The sequence below is a fragment of the Benincasa hispida genome, chromosome 11 (genome assembly GCF_027475165.1).
Source record: "Benincasa hispida cultivar pf3 chromosome 11, pf3_genome.v1.1, whole genome shotgun sequence".
Taxonomy (NCBI): domain Eukaryota; kingdom Viridiplantae; phylum Streptophyta; class Magnoliopsida; order Cucurbitales; family Cucurbitaceae; genus Benincasa; species Benincasa hispida.
The window spans coordinates 69,810,653-69,830,415 of NC_143488.1; the positions used below are offsets into that span (position 1 = coordinate 69,810,653).

Genomic DNA, 19,763 nt, shown 5'->3' on the forward strand with positions numbered 1-19,763 from the left:
ATTAAAATACCCTTGAGTGTGGTGGACGGCCGGAGAATGTGGTATTGGAGACAAATTTTCATATTTATAAAACACCCAGAGAGAAAATGCATTTATTTATTGACATTTTATTTATTTTTAATTAGAGAGAAAAAAATGTATTTAATGAAATTTTATTTTCTATTTACATTGGTTTCATGTATCAATTTATTGGTTTATCTGATAGATTCATAGTTATTTTAAATATATCTTAGAACATTTTGTTAAATATTTGAAAATATTATAACCAATACATGAAATATACCACAGTATATAAATTAGAGCTCGACTCAATGCTTGACATAAATCGAATTATCATGATATATAAACTACGTATTGGCTTAATGTTGTGGGTATTTGAAAATAAAATGCACCTCATTTAAAACTATTTTTCTTTTTCTTATTTTGAAAATCGTATAATTAATTTATTATTGGAATTAAATGATAATTTGGTAGTAATTTTATTCTAATTTTTTAAAGAAAGTTAAAGAAAAACTTAAACGTCAATAAAACGTAGGTATATTATAGAAAGTCCTATTAAAAATTCAAGAATTAAATCGTTACAAAATTAAAGTTCTACGACTAAAATGGTTATTTTTACCAAAGTTCAAAGAGTTAAAAATGTCTTTATTTAATTATAGCCTCCACAAAATATTTGAGTTTACCTATTTAATTTATTTTAAAATTGAGATTGTTTCGACTCGAAATGAAAATTTTGGAGTAAAAAGCTATTAAAAATGAAATATAATTTGTAGAGATGGGCAAAGGTAGAAAAGTATGGAGTTAAATTATGTTATTTTTAGCTGAGCTGAAAATTCAAAAGGTTTAAAATAATAATAATAAAAAAGAAAGGCGGGCAAGACCCAGTCAACAATTGACGCGTAGACGACTTCCACTTCCTTAGCTGTCTCCCACATCCGCGCCACTCCCCGCCATCCATTTATCTCTCTGTTTCTTCAACACAGCTCCTAAATTTCAAAATCAAATCCTCCTTCTCCTCCTCCTCTCGCCACCATCCACGGCGGAGCTCTGCTCAGAGTTTCGAAATTTCGTCACCTTCTTACACACTCAACCAGATAAACCTCTGCCAGATTCTTTCCTTTTCTTTGGGAATGGAGGCGAAACAGGGGCCTGCAAATTACGAGGAAGAATGTTCGACGCCGACCCGGTGGGAGTGCCGGATTCCGGCGGTGTTCAACTGTCCGCCGCCGCCGAAGAAGAAGATTGGAACCGATGGGAAGAAGCGGGATCCACCGAAACATGGCTATTTTCAGCCACCTGATCTTGAGGCTCTGTTTTCAGTTCCTCCCAGAAGGGAAGCCTGTGCTTAAATTTTTAGGCTCTGTTTTAGGGTTTTCAGAAAGTGGGGGTTTTATCATTATTCTTCTGTCTGATAATGATTAGATTGTTCTATTGAATTGTGAATACATTTTGAGAGTGGATTTGAGTTCTTTAGTTTGCCATTGAAGAGTGCTTCTATTGAGTCTTAAATGGAAAAATGATAGCCTGTGTTGTCTTTTCAGAAGCAGATTCATGTTTAAATCCTTATCCTAGTCTTTCATTTTTTCTCTTCTTTTGGACTACTATATTTGATTTCTAACTTAACTTTATTGTAATTTAGTTTAAACATACAGCTTTAGTGTCAAATAGGATTCTCAAGTTTAAAAACTTTTCAAATTTATTCTTATAATTGAATTTTGAAGAGTGTCTGATAAATTTCCAAAAATGGGATTTGGTAATCATATTTTTTTCCTTTTATAAAATCAAACTAATTTTTTTTTTAAAAAGAATAATTGTTTATAACTTAACTTATTAAATATAAAATTGAAAATTTAGAAATATATTTGGTAGAATAATCGTCATTATTAAAAGGATTAAGGGTCAGGTCTTTCATTTTCTATATCACTAAGAAAATAATATGGGAAGATGGGTTAATCAAAGTCATGAAAATAGCATAAATGAAAAGCAAAAAGAAAGAGAATGAAATGACAAATTCAAGATGGAAGCTTTTGATTTTGGTTCATGTTCATAGTGTGGACCAATCCTCTCTTCAAATAGAAAAAAATAGTTCAAAGTATAGAGAAGCTCATATTTTGTTGCTAACCAATAATGAAATAGTACTTATCAACTTTATTCTTATTCTTAATAAGTATTTGTTTAGCATTAATAACCTTAATTTTGCATAATACATATGTGTTTAGATCGTACAAAAGAATATACAATGAAAATCTCTATCTATATTGTTCATGGTTTCTGCAAGGTTGATGTATAATATAAATATCAAGATTGACGTATTAGCCTATGTAATTAACAAACATGTACAAAACTTGAGATAAGTAAATTGATATACCAAACAAATGCTAGATCATTTTATCAAACATGTGTTATTATCAAAATTAACTTTAATGTTTTGGAAATGATTTATTTTTAAAATTAAACAGTTAAAAAGTTAATCCAGATTCATCCTTAACAGTGTTGGTCGATACGTAAAAGAAGGGATATAATGAAGAAGGAAAAATGAGTAAACAATAAGGAAGGAAAATGAAAAGAAAAGAAGAAAAAGAAGCGGTTGGAGTAAAGATGAAAAATTGAATGAAAATAAAAGGAAAATAGGTAATAAAAAGAAATTGCATGGTAAGGATAGGATTGAATTGGAGTTTGTGTGTTGGTCCAAAATAGGCCCAATAAGCAAAAACGACATCTCAACATGAGGAAAGGCAGCGTGGAATTGCCCTACGCTTTGAAAGAGCAAAATGGTCAATTAGATCAAACATCTTTGTTCTTGTAGGGGCTCTGCTCTTCATAGAGTTGGCGGAAAACTACCTTCATTTTCCCTTAACCAAACTAATCTAACGCACACATCTCCATCTCTCAACTCCATTTTTTATGCATTCTTTTTTCACTTAATTACTCCATCATCTCATCTTTCATTAGCCATTTGAGATATTCGACGTTTACATATCTCTATTGTACGCCTTCATGGTCTTGTTTTTTCTACCACTCAAAACGTCTCATCATTTATATATACTCGTGATCTTCTCCTTATCTGTTTACATTTCCAACGATCTTCCCCTCGAATAAAGGATAATATACTCTCCCTTCATATTCATTTATCTTATCATCTTTCCAACTTCAACGAGAGTCTATTCTTATCCAAGTTGATTCTTCTTCTTTCTTTAGAGCATTTTGCTTCTTTGATAGAGCTAAATTTATTCATTACTTTAGATTTGTACCCCAACACGAGAGTAATACTTTGGGGTTGCACCCATCTCCAAAAACCATTACAAAGAAGTCCTAGGAGTTTCGAAGGAGACCTTGAGCTCATATTGGTCATGGGTTGAGAACGGGAATTGAATTCTTGAGACTGAATTTACCATTGTTCCTCAATAACTCAGTGGTAGTGAGATTTGCTGTTAATCTATTAATTATAGGTTCAAATCTTAATTGAGGAGATTTTGTTCGTTGCTTTTAATTACTATAGAAAAATATTAAAAGATATATTTTATAAAAATAAAAGGTAAAATTTGCGATTTGGCAATTAGATAGATACAGTCTAGGATGTACTTAAGTATTTTTTTTTACAAACATAACTTTGATATTACTTGATACAAATTGGAAATACAACATGTGAAAATTGTAAGTCTATGTTGTGGCATTAGTTTGGATAATTTGGATGTTGTCCAACCTAATGTAAAAGGTACAGTTTGCCTTGATTTTGAAACATGTGGAAGGGAAAAGGGAGAAGGATTTACACAATTTTGGGAGTTTGCACTGTTTCTTAGTTTCAAAGGCAATTGAAAAAAAAAAAAAAAGCCAAAACATATGTGAATGAGACACCCAATTTGGAGGACTATGTATAATTAAAAATGAAGGGAAGTACCACATTAACTATCTTCAAAATATGGTAACATATATATCCAAAGGGTTCCACTTCCAAGCTTTTTTTTTTTTTTTTTAAAAAAAAAAAAAAAAAAAAAAAATTATTTTTTCCTTTTTTCATGTTATTTTCTTTTCATATATAATCATGCCTTGACCAAATTTAAACAAAATATATTCTATAATTAACTTCACTCAAGCTAATTAAAACATATACCTACAAGGGAAAAAGAGGGCAGTGTGTTGAGAAATGATTGAAAAGAAATAAAACAAAAAGGAATTCAGAAATGAAATTCCTTAACTTTAAAGAAATAAAAAGACCACATTTCTTTTCTTAGCTTAATGATGGTTTTAAATTAAACATTGGTCGTTAATCCCTCATATTACCTGTAATCAAATATAGTTAATTACCTTTTCAGAAACACCATTGTAATTAATTACTTAATCAACACTCTAAAATTAAACTTGACCAACATGGCCAAAAGATTTTCAAACACTTGTGAACATGAGAGACTCTACTACAGAAAGTTCCTACCAAATTATTCATCCCCACCTCTTTGCTGCTACCTAATCCAAAAGCAGAAAAATAAAAATTTAAAAATAAAAATAAAAATCAAATTTGTTTCTCTATATATTAAATCCCATTTTTTCATCTTCTTTTATACCAAAATTTAAATCACCTTACTTACTTAATTCCATGGCTGCCCTTCACCTTCAGTTGCCTTCATCAATGGTGGCTATGGCTGCCTTTCTCTGTGTTTTGTCCTGTTTCTTGCCAGAGCTTGCATTTGCAAAAACAAGACACTATACTTTCAATGTATGTGCATTTCTCTTTTGTTCTTTTAATAAATAAGTTTACTTTTTATTTCATTTCTTATATGTTTATTAGCCACATTTTGGTTTCTGGTTTTTGTATGTCATTTTCTATATTCATCATTTTAAGAATTATTTTTAATTGTGTTTACTAATGTCTTTTAAGAATATGTCTGACTTTATTTTTTAATAGCTTTAAAATTGATTAATCGATTCAAATGCCTAATTTATGTGTATTTTTTCATCTTTTTAAGAATCAATTGTGTCTGGTAATGTGCTATTTTTTGGTTTTTGGTTTTTTTTTTTTTTTTTTTTTTTCTTTGATAGATTCACATTATCATAAAGGTTATTTTGATGATGTTTCTGAGGATATATTTGAATTGACTTTTTTTGAATGTTTAAAATATTTTTAAACACTTATTTATAATTAAAATTAATCCAAATGTGCCTTATGAGATTGTTATTTGAGGAGTATTTTTTGAAATGGTATTAAAGTTTAGAATTACAGGATGGAGTAGGGTTGGAAATAATTTAAAATTAAGAACTATATCACTATTCATCTAATATATTAATGTTCTTTTATTTTACTATATAATGTGTGCATTATTAATATTTTAAAAACTTAAAACCGACTTAATGATTTTGAAAAAAAAAATCAATTTTTCATTTAAACGAAATAAAGAGGATAGTTATCAAGTTGTGCATTCATGTTCACGTTCGAATTTCTTAAATGGAAAAAAAATAAGAAAGAAAACCGAAAGTAAGCACTAAATATATTTATAATCTTCTTAATTCTAAACATTAAATTAAGAATCTAAAATCGAAAAATTAAGAAAACAAAAGAAATAGATGTCGAGGTCTAAAAATGAGATAAATATACTTTGATGTGAATAGAATTTAAAATTTGTATTTTCAACTCACACTGAATTAATTTCAATTAGAAATATATCACAATGTTGTCAAATACACCAAAAAAAAAAAAAAATCTGAAAATAGTCCACAAAAGAGAACATTAAATAAGTTTTGCATACTTCACATAAGAATAAGTGAAGAAAAAAAAAAAAAAAAAAAACTTAGATGCTCTTTGACGGCATCTATCTTGATGTATTTCAAGGGATTATCTAATAAAATTATGACACATATAAATAATTTTTTTAAAAAATTAATATTTTTCTTTATGTAAGAAAATATGATTTATATGGATTGCACCTAATCAATACTCATATCTTATATTAGATGAAATATAGAAGTTACTAATTCTCAAGTGTTGTATATTTTAGTGGCTATAATTTTTTAATGGGTCCAACTATTTAAATAAAAAAAACCATTTACCAAATTATTGTCGATGATTTAAAGATTAATTTTGTAAGGATTTAGAAACTTTATTGATATATCGTAGTATAAGAATTAAAAATATTGATTTATTTGAGAAGATAGATAATGAAATTTAGTAGAGGATAATTGTGATGCAGTAGTAGTTTCAATCAATTTGTAAATATTGGAATTGGTTACTTAAATTTATGATTTTTTTTTTATAGAATTTAATGTAAAGCCCCTCCCGAACAAAAATTGAGTACTAAAGTTTGAATCATGATTTATCAGATAAAATACCAAAATGTGACGAGACTGTGCCACACGGTGAAGGTCCTAACGGTAAATGGGCAGCTCCCAGGGCCGCCATTAGTGGCTAGAGAAGGCGACCGAGTCCTCATCAAGGTCATCAACCACGTGCCAGACAATGTCACCATCCACTGGCACGGTGTCCGCCAGCTCCGAACTGGTTGGGCCGACGGACCGGCTTACGTCACCCAATGTCCGATCCAGACCGGCCAATCCTACACTTACAATTTCACCCTCAATGGGCAAAGAGGGACTCTACTTTGGCATGCCCACATCTCGTGGCTTAGAGCTACGATTTACGGCCCCATTATAATCCTCCCTCACCGCAACGAATCATACCCTTTTGAGAAGCCCCACAGAGAAGTTCCAATTATTTTGGGTGAGCTTAGACTTCATTTGTTAATTATTTCGATTAAAATCAAATAGTTTTCAAATCAGATATTAATTAATTAATTAGAGATAATGGATGGGATTGAAAGTGGATGTAAAGGAAGTGGGTTTTGTGCAGGGGAGTGGTTTAATGTGAATCCAGAGAGTGTGATTCAACAAGCTTTACAAACGGGAGGAGGGCCAAATGTTTCTGATGCTTACACCATTAATGGACTTCCTGGCCCTCTCTATAACTGCTCTTCTAAAGGTACTCTCACTATTACTATTATAAGCCTTTTTTTTTTAAAGGTGTCTAATATGTTCTTGATATTTAGTTTAGGCTGATAATTAATACTGACGAAGAAATTAAGAAACAAAAACTTATATGTTAGGTACGAAAGTTTTTTTTTTTTTTTTTTTTTTTTCCTAATAGCTAATAAGAACTAAAATTAGTCCATTTTAAAATAATTATGAAAATGAAATTTTAAAATTAATTTTTATAACATGAAAAAAGAGTGAAAATTAATTCATAATAATGATTTAACTATTTTAAATTAATTAATAAATATTAACATTAAATACTACTTAGTAATAATATCATAGTTTAAAATTGTAAGTAATAGACTAAATAAAAACGTTACTCAAATTTTATGAGTAATTTTGTAATGTTTTGAAACTTAAGGATATTTAAAATTAAACTACAATTTAATTTAAGGACTAAAAATATAATATTTTGAAATTTAAGAACTAAATGAAAACTAGATTTAAAACGTATAAACTAGAAAGACATTTTTTTCTAAATATTTTGTTGTTTTTTAAGTAAGTTAAAATGTTTATTGTTTATATCTTATTCATATTATGGACTTTTTATTGTTTATTTTCTTTTATGTTTGCTGATTTTATTTTTATAGTATATAGAAAATATTTATCTATCATGCACGTGGATATTAAACCTATGAAAATGTGAAAATGTTAGCGAGCAAAGGAAAATTTAATTCTATAAGCATAAGAATAAATTTGGAGGTTCACAAATCTATTTCTTTATTTATTTTTTTCAGTATAATAGAGAGAGAATGAAGCGGCAAGACATCACTGATTGAGTTAGACTTGTTTTTGACATCTATTTAATAATTTATAATATTTTAAAATAAAATAAAATCATAAAATTTTAATTTTATTTGTAAATAAGTATTGAACGAAAGTGGGAGTTAAATTATTGGCATTGATACTTTGTTCAGATACATTCAAGTTAAAGGTGAAGCCAGGAAAAACATATTTACTCCGATTGATCAACGCTGCACTCAACGATGAACTCTTCTTCACCATCGCCAACCACTCCCTCACCGTCGTCGACGTCGACGCCTCCTACGTTAAGCCTTTTCAAACCGATGTCGTATTGCTCAGCCCTGGCCAAACCTCCAACGTCCTTCTCAAAACCAATCCCAATTTCACCATTAATTCCACTTTCCTCATGGCCGCTCGCCCTTACTTCACCGGCCAGGGCACTTTCGACAATTCCACCACCGTCGGAATCCTCCAATACGGCCACTCTCCAACCACCCCGATTCCGACTATAATTCCCAATCTGCCCGCAATTAACGACACCAATTTCGTCGCCAATTTCTCCAGAAAATTACGATCCCTAGCCACCGCCAAATTCCCTGTTAACGTCCCTCAAACGGTGGACAAGAAATTTTTCTTCACCGTCGGACTTGGAACTGCCCCTTGCCCCAAAAACGCCACGTGTCAAGGTCCCAATGGCACGAAATTTGCTGCCTCTGTCAACAATGTCTCTTTTGCCCTCCCGTCGACGGCGATTATGCAGGCCTATTACTCCCGTCGGGCTAATGGGGTTTACCGGACTGATTTCCCGGCGCGCCCGATATTTCCGTTTAACTATACCGGAACGCCGCCGAATAATACGTTTGTGAGTAACAGTACGAGTTTGGTGGTGTTGCCGTACAATGCGAGCGTGGAGGTGGTTTTGCAGGGGACGAGTATTTTGGGGGCGGAGAGTCATCCTCTTCATCTTCATGGATATAATTTCTACATAGTTGGGGAAGGTTTTGGAAACTTCGACCCTAATAAGGATCCGGCTAATTTCAATCTTGTTGACCCTGTTGAGAGGAATACCGCCGGCGTTCCGGCCGCCGGCTGGATCGCCTTCCGTTTCTTCGCTGACAACCCAGGTCAGATTAGATTCTCTCTTTCAACGTCTAATTTTTTTTTATTATTATTTAAGCTCTGTTTGGATTAACATGAAAAAATATATATTTTTAAAAAAATTCATTTTTATTTAAAACAATTTTTTATAAAAATCGACTAAAATATAAGATGTTTTGGACAAATGGCCAAATTGTAATATAATTTTTAATAAATGTTTAAAAAGGTTTTTACTTGTGAAACTAGCCCAAAAAAAAAACAAACAAAACAAAACAAATACAGCCATCAAATCTCATAATTTAAGAAAAAGACAAGTATGCCTCTATTCGATTCCTATATTTTTAGTGTATTTAAAAAATCTACTAATTTAAATAAAATTTAATTATCTAACCACTTAACTTGAAAAAAATACAAGAAAATCATAGTAATATCTACTTTAATCACAAAAATAATAATAACAAAAAATGTCTCTTCAATTAAAAAACAATAATAGCAAAAAAAAAAAAGTCTCCATTTAAAAAAATAAAAATAACAGAAAATATCTCATCCAACACCCAGGTAGAAATTCAAATACAGCATGTAAACCAACTAATCTACCATGTGTAAATGGTAATGCAAGTATCCTAAAGCAATAATCATGATAATTAAAATTTAGATCCGGAATAAAGTAAATATCTTATACTCAAAATAAATAATTGTCAAATATGTTCTACCTATAAACACTTGAAAGTTTTATCATACGTAGATACCTTCTATTTACCTTCTCCTCATAAAGAGCCAAAACTTTTCTCATAATAAACATTCACAAATACCTCCAACTTATAACAAATTTAACCGTTCTTAGTCTTACACACATATTAAAAATAATTAAATAGTCTCAATTAATTAAGGATTGCAACAAAGATCTTAATTCACTAAATTTCGCCACCATATCCACCCTCTTCACCTCTTCTCCTCCATAATCTTTCATGTCATCGTCATCGATTTAAATCTCCGTTTCATCTTTCATCTCAATCTTCATTGATTTAGATTAAGAAAAAAAATACACATTTACCTGCCTTAAGTTTGAATATGTTTCGAGATTATTAATCTAATGTGCAGGGAGTACTTAAACTATTGTTGTTGGGTATTGGTTCAATTAGAATCTCTATGGGATTATGGGACACTGTGATACTTGAATGGGAGATGAAAAGGCTTTATATATATTAAAAAAGAAAAAAAAAGAAAGAAAAAATCTATTAAATATTTAGAATGATAAAATCTTAATTTTTAAAATAAAAATAATTAGTAAACAAAATCTATACGAAGATTTTATTTTAACCGCTACATGATCACCGTTTGTGGTCAATGGTAGAATGGAGAAACCAGTTTAGTAGTGGGGACCCCGAAACAACCCAATGGCCATTAATCAATAATCCTGAAAATAGGCCTCTACCATAATTTCTCCAAAATATATTTAAAAAACGTTGTCAAATCCTCTAATTTCTTTCAAAATAATTTTTTTAAAAAAATTAAATACTTAAAAATGTATTACAAACACACCATTAATTAAATTTTTAAATAGAGTTACAAACTTTCAATGTTGTTTCTAACATTTCTCTAACATATTCTACCTTTTTTTTTTTTTTTTACTAACAAATTCATTATTATTAAACTTTAGATTTTTATGTTTAATAAGTTCGTAAATTTAAAAAACATTTGATTATCTCAATGACCTAATAGCAAAGAATTGAGAATCCAATGATTTATTTAAAAGTTGAAGAACTTAAGAATACATTTAAGTGAAAATACTTATTAGAAACGAAATTGAAATTTTGAAGATCTATTATAAACTTTTTAAGTTCAAGAATATATTTGATGAAGTTTCAAAGGTTGAAGCATTAAACTGGTAGTTTAACATATGATACGATGGCTTAAATGACACTATAAATTGAGATAGATTTCTATGTTCGATGGTTGGAGGTAACAAAATTAGCAATAGGCATTCCTCACGTTATTAAAGATAAGAATGTGTATTAAAATGATATACATAGACTAAAACAAGATTATAAAAGATACAACTAACAATTTTCAAACACCTATTAAAATCAATGTTTTAAAGATTGAGTTGGACAGAAATATCGACAAAATGTCATAAACTAATGGACATTTCTAAAACATTAAATAAACTAAAAATACTAATTGGATTAAAAATAAACATTATTCCAATTTTGAGAAGTTCGAAATTCTAATTATTATTAAGTCCACATTTTTATGGTATAACGGTAGATGTTGGGCTAATAAACATGTAAATAAATGTCCATATTTGGATGAAAATTTTGACATTCCAATTAAAATTAGATGAAACATTAAAAAAAAAAAAAAGAAATGTCATAGCATAGCATCACACTAAAATTAGTATATTTTGGGTGATGAAACAGGGGTGTGGTTCATGCATTGTCATTTGGATGTGCATACAAGTTGGGGGCTGAGAATGGCCTGGATTGTACTCGACGGCCCAAAGCCCAACCAGAAACTGCCGCCGCCGCCAGCCGATCTCCCAAAGTGTTAAATATCAAGACTTTTTCATTTGCCTAAAATTTTGGTTTTCTTTTTCCTTTAACTTAATAATTGCCCCATTCTTTTCTTTGTCGTGTGTGTTTTGTTTAAAGGTAACACGGTTGGCTTCTTTCTTCTTCCTCCTCTCGCATCTTTCCTCTTCTGTAATACTTGAGAACAAACCAACAGCAGCTTCTGAGCATGCATTGCCCACTTTCTTTTTTGCCCAAATGAATAATCTGTCTCTTTCACTTCTTCATTCTTCTGTCTCTATTATCTTTGATTCAGCCACTGTCTATTGTAAACAATGAAACTTTACCTTACAGTTAAACATGTCATTGCCATTCATACGATTTTCGAAGTGGTACAATTCGTTACAAATACTGAGCAGAAAGGATGAAGCTGATATCCACATTTATTCATAAAGACTGTTGAAATATATACATTACATAGGTTACAGCATCAGCATGGAAAAGTACTGCTCAAATTCTTCATCAATCGTCGGGGCTCTAGCTCTTGATTGAGCCTCTGCATTAAGAGAATGAATGTGATTAGTAAATGGAAAACCAGCTCATAATAGGGAAAACAGGAAAACGGATTAGTAAAGAGCAATGATTGATGTCTTTAATACCGTGGTTTACAGTCCATCGTCCAGACGAAAGAATATACGTATCCGGGTTCAACCCGTTTGAATAGAGAAGTTCCTCAAGTTCCTGGTCTGTGCATTGCTTAAAGTCATCATTTCCATATTCTGCACAATCATAATCTTCATGGCTATCCAATTCAAGTAGATGTTCCTGAAGTTTGTGAATTGATTCTATTCTATTTTCGCCGCTTGCAAACGCTGCTTCCTGTTCGGTGGAGCTCGATTCCATAGCTGTGGAACTTTCAACAGAGAAATGGGTGCTTTCAGAACTTGCCCCACCAAAACTCATAGATTGTGTGGTAGAACTGTCGTATGTGCACGTTATGGCCTGGTTTGGTTCAAATTTTCCTCCATGAAATACAGAAGTTGCAGAATCAGACTCCTCACTCAAGCTATTGCTATCTTTTACTGATTCCAGCCTTGACCCCTCTTCGAAACACAGTACATTGGCATTCCCCTTTATGAACTGTGCATCCATGTGCTCGGTTTCGGATAGGCCACCATACAGAAAAGCAGACTTAGAAGGGAACCCTTCACTGCAGTGTTTATGCTTTGCTGAAGGCAAGCCCAAATGTTCAGCTTGTAGCTTTCTTTTCTTGTTCAAGTCAAAAGGGTTTGTCCTAAGCTTAGAAATAACATAGAAGCTGCAAAAAAAATTAGAAAACAACATAATTCATCGGTTAAGAGACGAGAAACAAGCTGCAATCTTCCATTAATTAGAATGCAAGACAGGAACTACAGGAGTTAATGCTTCAAACTCTCACAAAATTACTTCATGGAAAAAGCTTGGGGAAAATTCTGGAACTGGGGAACATAAGAAACCCATAGAATGATGCAAAACAGTGAAATCAATACCAAATTTGGGACAGAGATCGATAAACAAAAGAATTCCAGCAACCAAAACATGAAAACAAGGTCTAAGAACATTCTAAATATGAGTTTGATTAACACTTTGACTGGATGTAATCTCGTTCCAAAAGGGGCTTGTAACTTGTAGAACCCAATTGGTAGGTTACGTTTTCAGTCTTCTAATTTCCCAATTTGTATTCTAAATTATTGAAATAGCTAACAAGTTGATTCATACCAGCAAGGCAAAATAGCAGACCCCATCAAGCGATTGAAACTTTAAAAAGGGAAAGAGATCAGACTTCCTTAAATTAGTATAGCATGGATCAAGATTGTTCTTTACTAGAAAAGACCCTAAACCACATCTGATCCCCATCCACAATTTCAATAACTAAACCAACGAAAGAACAGACCTACTAGAAATCTTCACTCTATCAAACGAAAAAGAGGGGAAAAGACCAAATAAAGGAAGAGCAAAGACTCGTTATACAGTACAAGAAACAGATTCCAAAACTGATAAAACTACAAGAACTTTAAAACCCAGATGCTAAACCTGTTGATCTCAGTTGGGTTTTGTTCCTTCTCCTCCATCTGAACACCGAAGACGAGAAAATCGATCGGATGCAGAGACGCAAATCCAAACCTACAAACCCAGAAACGAAATCCAAGAACACTGGAAAAAGAAATGGAAAAAACTAAAAAATTTTGGAGTAACAGCAGGTTGAGCAATTGGCAGGATAGTTCTTTTTGGTGTCTTTTCAAATCAAATCAGACCCAGAAAAGGGGAGAAAATGGGCAACAAAATTGGGGAACTGGGTGTTAATGGTGCGCGCCAACGAGTGAGATTCAGACACGTCCATTTCGGGTTCACGTGGGTGGCACAAGGAAGTTGCTTCCTTCGTCCTCCCCAATCCCATTCCCTCTCATTACTGCGCTTTGGTTTGTTTCTTTCTCTTTCTTCAAAGTATTTTCAATGGATAACTGTTGATAGCTACTTTTGTGAAATTATATCTCATTTCTTCCTGTCTTTTTAGGATCTTATATTGCGGATAATGCAAGGATATCCATATTTTACGAACTTATTTGAGTTTTTAAAATACTTCTTTTTTTTTTTTTATATATATAAAAAAAACATGTAATAGATTTTTAAGTGAAAATACTAAAGAATCGTTGACTTGAACACAAGGATCAAAATATCGATAGTATATATCTGTAAATTAAAAAGTTCGACATCTGATATCAACGATTGATAGATATTTTTTATAAATACTAATAAAACATTAAAAGAAAAAAGTCATCATTAATCTAAATATAAAGATATACTTTAATAACAAGATCCATAACTTAATTTATAAGTAAAAATAACTTAATTATTAATCTTTTTTTTTTGTTTTGATGTTGGTAGTGTAAAATTAAAATTTTCATATTAATATCAATATTGATATTTTAATTTTTGTTTTAATACGCCTTGTTATATATAGTATAACAATCTCGATCTAAAGGATAAATGTTCAAATTTCCCTAAGTTTTAAAATTCTAAAAACCGTTGAAAATATAAAGCAAAATATATTGATTATGATAGCATGAGTATCTAAATAAATGATGAGAGATTGACCAAACTGTCGAGAAGCTGGAATCTTCTTCATATTGTTGAACCAGAAAAGGGCACATAATAAATCATGGATCCAAGAATGGATTTACATTACCAAGTCAATTATTAATTGATTCAATAACTATGGTTAGTTATTTATACTTTATAGAAGTCAATTATTAAGTCCTGCATTTAACATAATTAACAATTGTCCATTCTTTAAAAGTAATCGTAGCTGGATTTTATTATTATTATTATTATTATTATTGGCATTTTCGTGCTTAACTCGAACAGAGTTCTTTTAGTTTGAAGTACTTAACTTTGTTTTGAGTAATCTGTTTATAGAAGTTTCATAATTTATTGATTTAGTCATTCATTCCTGAGGAAACGAATAAATTTGATTCTAATGATCTACCAATTACTTCTATGCAAACTATTTTTTCTTTTCAAAGGAAAAAATCTAAAACATTAAGCTCTATTTGGTACTCATTTAATTTTTTGTTTTTGTTTTCGAAAATTAAGCTTATTTCATCCACATGTCTTACAATGATTTGCATCTTTTTTAAGTACAATTGTTGAATTTTTACCCAAATTTCAAAAACAAAAACAACTTTTTGAAAGTTACTTATCAAAATTTGGCTTGTTTTTTAAACCATTGGTAAAAAGTAGATAACAAAAGAAGAAATTTGGTGGTGGAAATAATGACCATAGGCTTAATTTTAAAAAACAAAAACAAGAGACAAAATTGTTACCAAACGGACCTAAATCATCAACTTTTAAGATGATACACAAAGAAGCATAGATGGAGAAACAAGTAAAACTCAAGCAGTATATAGTCTTTCAAAGGGGAAAAAAGATTATATTATATCTTAATTGCAATTTACCTTCATTTTTTTGTTGTTACAAGTTACAGAGCTACAACTACACAAAACAATTTGTTAGCATGACGAATGAACTCATGTACACAAACACCCGGCCACATCTGGGATCTCTCTTTTTCTACATTAACCTATAAACTGCTTCGTTTTGCAGACCCTAACTTCAGATGGATTTTCTAAAACAAACAGGAAAGGATAAATTTATACCCGAAACAGTTTCGCTGAGCTCTTGATGTCGTCAAGGAAAAGGTTGTAGTAGACAATCTCAGAAACTCTCCAACAAGTCACAGAAGTCACATATCTATTCAACAGTTAGAATGCTGTTTGAGATTTGGGTTCTCCAAAGAACCATCACTCTGCTATAGAGCTCAGTAAATATGAATCCTTGATGGTCATCCAGAGGTGCATAGCTTGTTGTTCTTAAACAAATGTCGTGGGTAGAAACGAAACTTTCCTTTCACAATGATGCACTAATAGATTTGTCGTAAGCTGTTCGGAAACGAAGACCAGAGCCTTTATGTCTCGACGTGGGGCATATCCAGCTGAAAATATTTGGGCCAAGAATCTGTAGTAATGAGATAGAGCAGCTGAGATAGCATACAGATAAGACTGGGCAGTCCAACACCCAGCTATGGGTTACAAAAACCAGAATTACAAACGGTACAAGGTGATCAGCTAGCACTGCATTTATGCAGCGTCTGTTTGAATTTCATGTCCATGAAAGCTACCTGACAATGGACGAATGCATTCTAGGTTGTACAGTCTAATAAATGCCATGTCCAAATGCAACAAAAAGAAAGCCGACAATTAAGTCATTATGCAGATTCAACATAACATTTTCCACACTTTATGATCAACCATAGACATGAATAAGCCTTGAGTATATATGATCCTAAGTCCTTTTTATAGCATCAATGGTTTCTCTCACCTAAAAACCAGGCAAAAAAGAGGAAGGGAAACAAACTATAATAAGTACCGTCGTAAGATTCTCGAAGGCACCAAGATCATATGGATGTGAATACACGTTCCCACCTTTCTCCGCAAGCCACATAGCTCTTACACCTTCGTGATACTAAAAAGCAAATAAAATGCCTGGTAAATCTGCCTGAATTAGCAATTCACTGACAAATAAACTGACAAGAAACAGAACCCTTAGAAACTAACCTCTATTGTAGTCTTGTTGTGCAAAATGAGGTAAATGTGCCAACCTAAAAGAACAGTCAAAGCCATACTTAGAGGGAATAGCAACAGCCCAGCAACAATCTGTATCAGTGACAATAAGCATAACTAATTTAAACCAAGGACCGATAAAAGAGAAACAAGCATCAAAAGTGGAAATAAAAAAGAAAAAAAAGAAGGATGCAGTATGTATTTTACATAAACAGTCCTAAAAGGGCCTCCAACTTGCTGCTCATCCTTAAGAGGATCAATTGTAAGACTGCCAAGGAGTAATACCTGAAGATTCAACAAACAATTTTACAAAAAATTAAAATCAAGGAGGATGCCTGTAAGCAACTACCAGTGTTTTTAAATGCCCAAGGCATAATGACCCTCTGGAGCTTAGGTGCAAGGAGCACAAAAAGGCGTAGGCTTTTTTTTGTGAGGTGCAATATATAAAAATATTAAAAATATACATATATCTTCCAATCACAAGAAATTTTGCATTTAGACTTAGTTAACTTGATTATTTTAGTTAATAAAGAATGAAACCCCTTAAGTATTACTATTTTTTAAAAATGATAAAAAAGTCCCAAGGCCCAGGGCTTTGAGCCTTGGGGCTTCACAAAAGGCGCGCCTTATTTTGTGAGCCTCGCCTTTCCAAGGCAAGGCGCCAGACATGCGCCTTGGGCCTAGGCATGCACCCAAAGAGGGCTTTCTAAAACACTGGCAACTACTTCAATAAGTAAAATACAAGGAAAGAAACAAAGAAAGAATCATGAGTAAATAAGCTAATAGACTGTAAATAGAGAGTCCAAATCACATTGCATCAAATGACTTACCAGGGAGTAGATACATGCAACTACAGCGTACACGACAAACACGAAGAACACCTTATAGTTTTCATGGCCGACGCAATTATTTATCCAAATGCAATGGTGGTCCTTTACAGTTTATAAACAATCTTTAGCACAATATCTGCATAAGATTTTAAGCGGTAAGGTACTATATAAAGAAAGACAATACATACCATTCGCAAAATGCATCTTTTGCAAACTCGACAATGATGTGCACGAGGAGGCTTGTATTGAGAACACTTTTGGCAGTATCTCAGGTCACCTCCCTGCAATAGAATCGACGCGGTACAAATTCTTCATGGCTTATTATAATGAAAGCAAACACATTATCAAAGATTCAATCAAATTTCCTTCAACAATTAGTTCTGTTATTATGGAAATGAATCTCATAAATGCTAATCGGGTTGTACGAATCGGTCCGCCTTTATATAATGGCAGATCAAGAAGTCTCATAGAAGTTTCCTATTCATACGTCGGTTCCTCACTATCCAACAAGATAGCAACTGATTAGTCAACACGAATAGAAATACAACAACATTCAGCTAGAAACAGGAAAAAGGGAGGATCGAATTATCAATTCGCTATAGCTGAGAAAAAAACCCACGGGACTAACTAAGACTTTTCAACTTCAATTCCAAAGCTGGTTCAGAATGAGATCAAGGGAATAAGATCTACATCGCCGTTGTTTAAAGGACTCTTATTACCATAAATCAAATGGCTTCAACTCCGTGAGAGATCGTAATTACCAAATAAAAGAAAGCAAAAGCAATTAAAAAACAACACCGAGCATTGGGTACCTTACGCTTGATCTCGTGAATAGGGTTTTCGGAATCCTCGATGTCAGGCATGTAGGTCGAAGGGACCCGACCGGGATCCGTAAAGATAGCGAGGGCGTAATTGGTGATGCACATGAGAGCGACGGCGGTGAAGACGATGGCGTTCATAATTCCAGGCGAGGACATAAGGCCGAACCAGCGGTCGATGAAGACGAAGAGGGTGGAGAAGTAGATAAATGAGATTGCCAAGACGACGACGGTGACAGGAGGAGAAAAGGTAAAGCCCCGCTTCATCTTATAGGGAAGCGGGTGAAGGAGACACACCGGCGGCAGGGCTCCGGCGGCTCCGGCGGGTTAGGGGAATTATTCCGGTAAGAAATGGGGATGTTAAGAAGGAAAGGAAGGAGGCTTAAATGTAGAAAAGTGAACGGCACCGGTGGCTTGCATTTTACGAATTTGGGCTTTGGTTCATTGTTCCTTTAACGAAAGCGTTCCTCTTTTAGGTGTGTACTCAACAGTAAATTAATTGGTTTAGAAGCTTATTGCGTTGCGTATCATTATTTCATATTTCCATTTCTCAAAATATTTATATTTCTTTTCCCTTTCATTTCAAACTAACCATACCACTTCATAATATTTAAATACGAATATCTAGAAATGTAATCTACTAATATCTAGAAATGTTCAGTTTTTTCATGGGACGGAATTTCGCAATTAAGCAAGAAATAGGAGGTAAGCGAGAAAAAAATCTTGTGAACTAAATGGGAACGAAGACGGGGAATGTATTTTCCGTTCCCACCTCCGCTCCAATCTCAATTAGTTGACTTTTTTTATAAAAAAAAAGGGCAAAAATTCTCCGTGAGGAACCCGATCTCCACAAATCCCTGCGGGCAAACTCCGCTCCGATCTCCGTGGAAAATTTCGGAGAGTGAGACAAGGATGGAGAATGGCATCCCGACCCCCCTGCTCCGTGGACATCTCTACTAATATCTTTCGACTATTAACTACTTAGTCATATTTTTCTCAAATGAAAAAAATGTTACATTGATTGTATTCAAGGTTTGAAATATAATGTCCCAAATTTACGAAAATATTCATATCCATTATGGATATTGATAGAAATTGTTATGATTAGTTATTGAAATAGCTTAATTAGACTATAATTGACCATTTTTAATCATAATTTCTATGAAATAAGACAACATTTAGATGTATATTGTAATTATATCTGTAAAATTTATGAGAGTATAAATTTATAAAGGAAATGAAAATTATTAAAAAATAATATAAAATTTTAAAAATATTTTGAGATGAAAGTCAGAAAACAAAGCTAAGAACTAAGAAAAGTTGTAAATTAAAAAATAATAATAAAAAACTTAATTATTTATTGAAAATGACATTGACGTGTGAAACTATAGACTTGTGTGTAACTAGAATCATAAAACTGAAAAAACTTAAATTAAGCTAACGTAGTTAATTAAAAAATACAATTTTTCTCAAAATGGTGAAGTTTCTCTAAATTTCATCCAAATCTTGAGATTTCGTCGAAAGGATGGAAGTCGAAATATTCACGAAATTTCTAAATTTCTCGAACTTTTCTTGAAATTTCAAGAA

General features: G+C 32.3%; 4 protein-coding genes across 6 annotated transcripts; 2 read left to right on the plus strand and 2 right to left on the minus strand.

Annotated features, from left to right (window-relative positions):
- The first annotated feature begins 944 nt into the window (after nucleotides 1–944).
- On the plus strand, nucleotides 945–1,564 carry LOC120091451 (cyclin-dependent kinase inhibitor). The gene has a single exon (XM_039049484.2). It carries the CDS (start codon nucleotides 1,131–1,133, stop codon nucleotides 1,347–1,349), a length of 219 nt encoding a protein of 72 aa, XP_038905412.1. The 5' UTR covers nucleotides 945–1,130; the 3' UTR covers nucleotides 1,350–1,564.
- A 2,984-nt stretch (nucleotides 1,565–4,548) lies between these two features.
- On the plus strand, nucleotides 4,549–11,656 carry LOC120091140 (laccase-17-like). Its single transcript, XM_039049008.2, has 5 exons — nucleotides 4,549–4,711; nucleotides 6,310–6,706; nucleotides 6,836–6,964; nucleotides 7,935–8,885; nucleotides 11,280–11,656. The coding sequence occupies exons 1-5, from the start codon at nucleotides 4,592–4,594 to the stop codon at nucleotides 11,408–11,410; spliced, it is 1,728 nt and encodes a 575-aa protein (XP_038904936.1). The 5' UTR covers nucleotides 4,549–4,591; the 3' UTR covers nucleotides 11,411–11,656.
- Nucleotides 11,657–11,717: 61 nt separating this feature from the next.
- Nucleotides 11,718–13,987, minus strand: LOC120091141 (uncharacterized). The gene is made up of 3 exons (XM_039049009.2): nucleotides 13,443–13,987; nucleotides 12,029–12,687; nucleotides 11,718–11,925 (listed from the first exon to the last, which is right to left on the minus strand). Exons 1-3 carry the CDS (start codon nucleotides 13,478–13,480, stop codon nucleotides 11,852–11,854), a joined length of 771 nt encoding a protein of 256 aa, XP_038904937.1. The 5' UTR covers nucleotides 13,481–13,987; the 3' UTR covers nucleotides 11,718–11,851.
- Nucleotides 13,988–15,313: 1,326 nt separating this feature from the next.
- On the minus strand, nucleotides 15,314–18,760 carry LOC120092154 (DHHC-type zinc finger family protein). Of its 3 annotated transcripts, none has more exons than XR_005485926.2 (7): nucleotides 18,171–18,706; nucleotides 17,547–17,639; nucleotides 17,359–17,460; nucleotides 16,736–16,813; nucleotides 16,523–16,621; nucleotides 16,335–16,450; nucleotides 15,314–15,923 (listed from the first exon to the last, which is right to left on the minus strand). XR_005485926.2 is itself a non-coding variant. In XM_039050377.2 (7 exons), the coding sequence occupies exons 1-7, from the start codon at nucleotides 18,441–18,443 to the stop codon at nucleotides 15,816–15,818; spliced, it is 849 nt and encodes a 282-aa protein (XP_038906305.1). In that variant the 5' UTR covers nucleotides 18,444–18,760; the 3' UTR covers nucleotides 15,314–15,815. The 3 variants fall into 3 exon arrangements, 2 of the variants coding, with proteins under 2 accessions (XP_038906305.1, XP_038906307.1); XM_039050377.2 differs by having other exon boundaries at nucleotides 16,335–16,430; nucleotides 18,171–18,760; XM_039050379.2 differs by lacking the exon at nucleotides 17,359–17,460 and having other exon boundaries at nucleotides 16,335–16,430.
- Nucleotides 18,761–19,763: the final 1,003 nt, after the last annotated feature.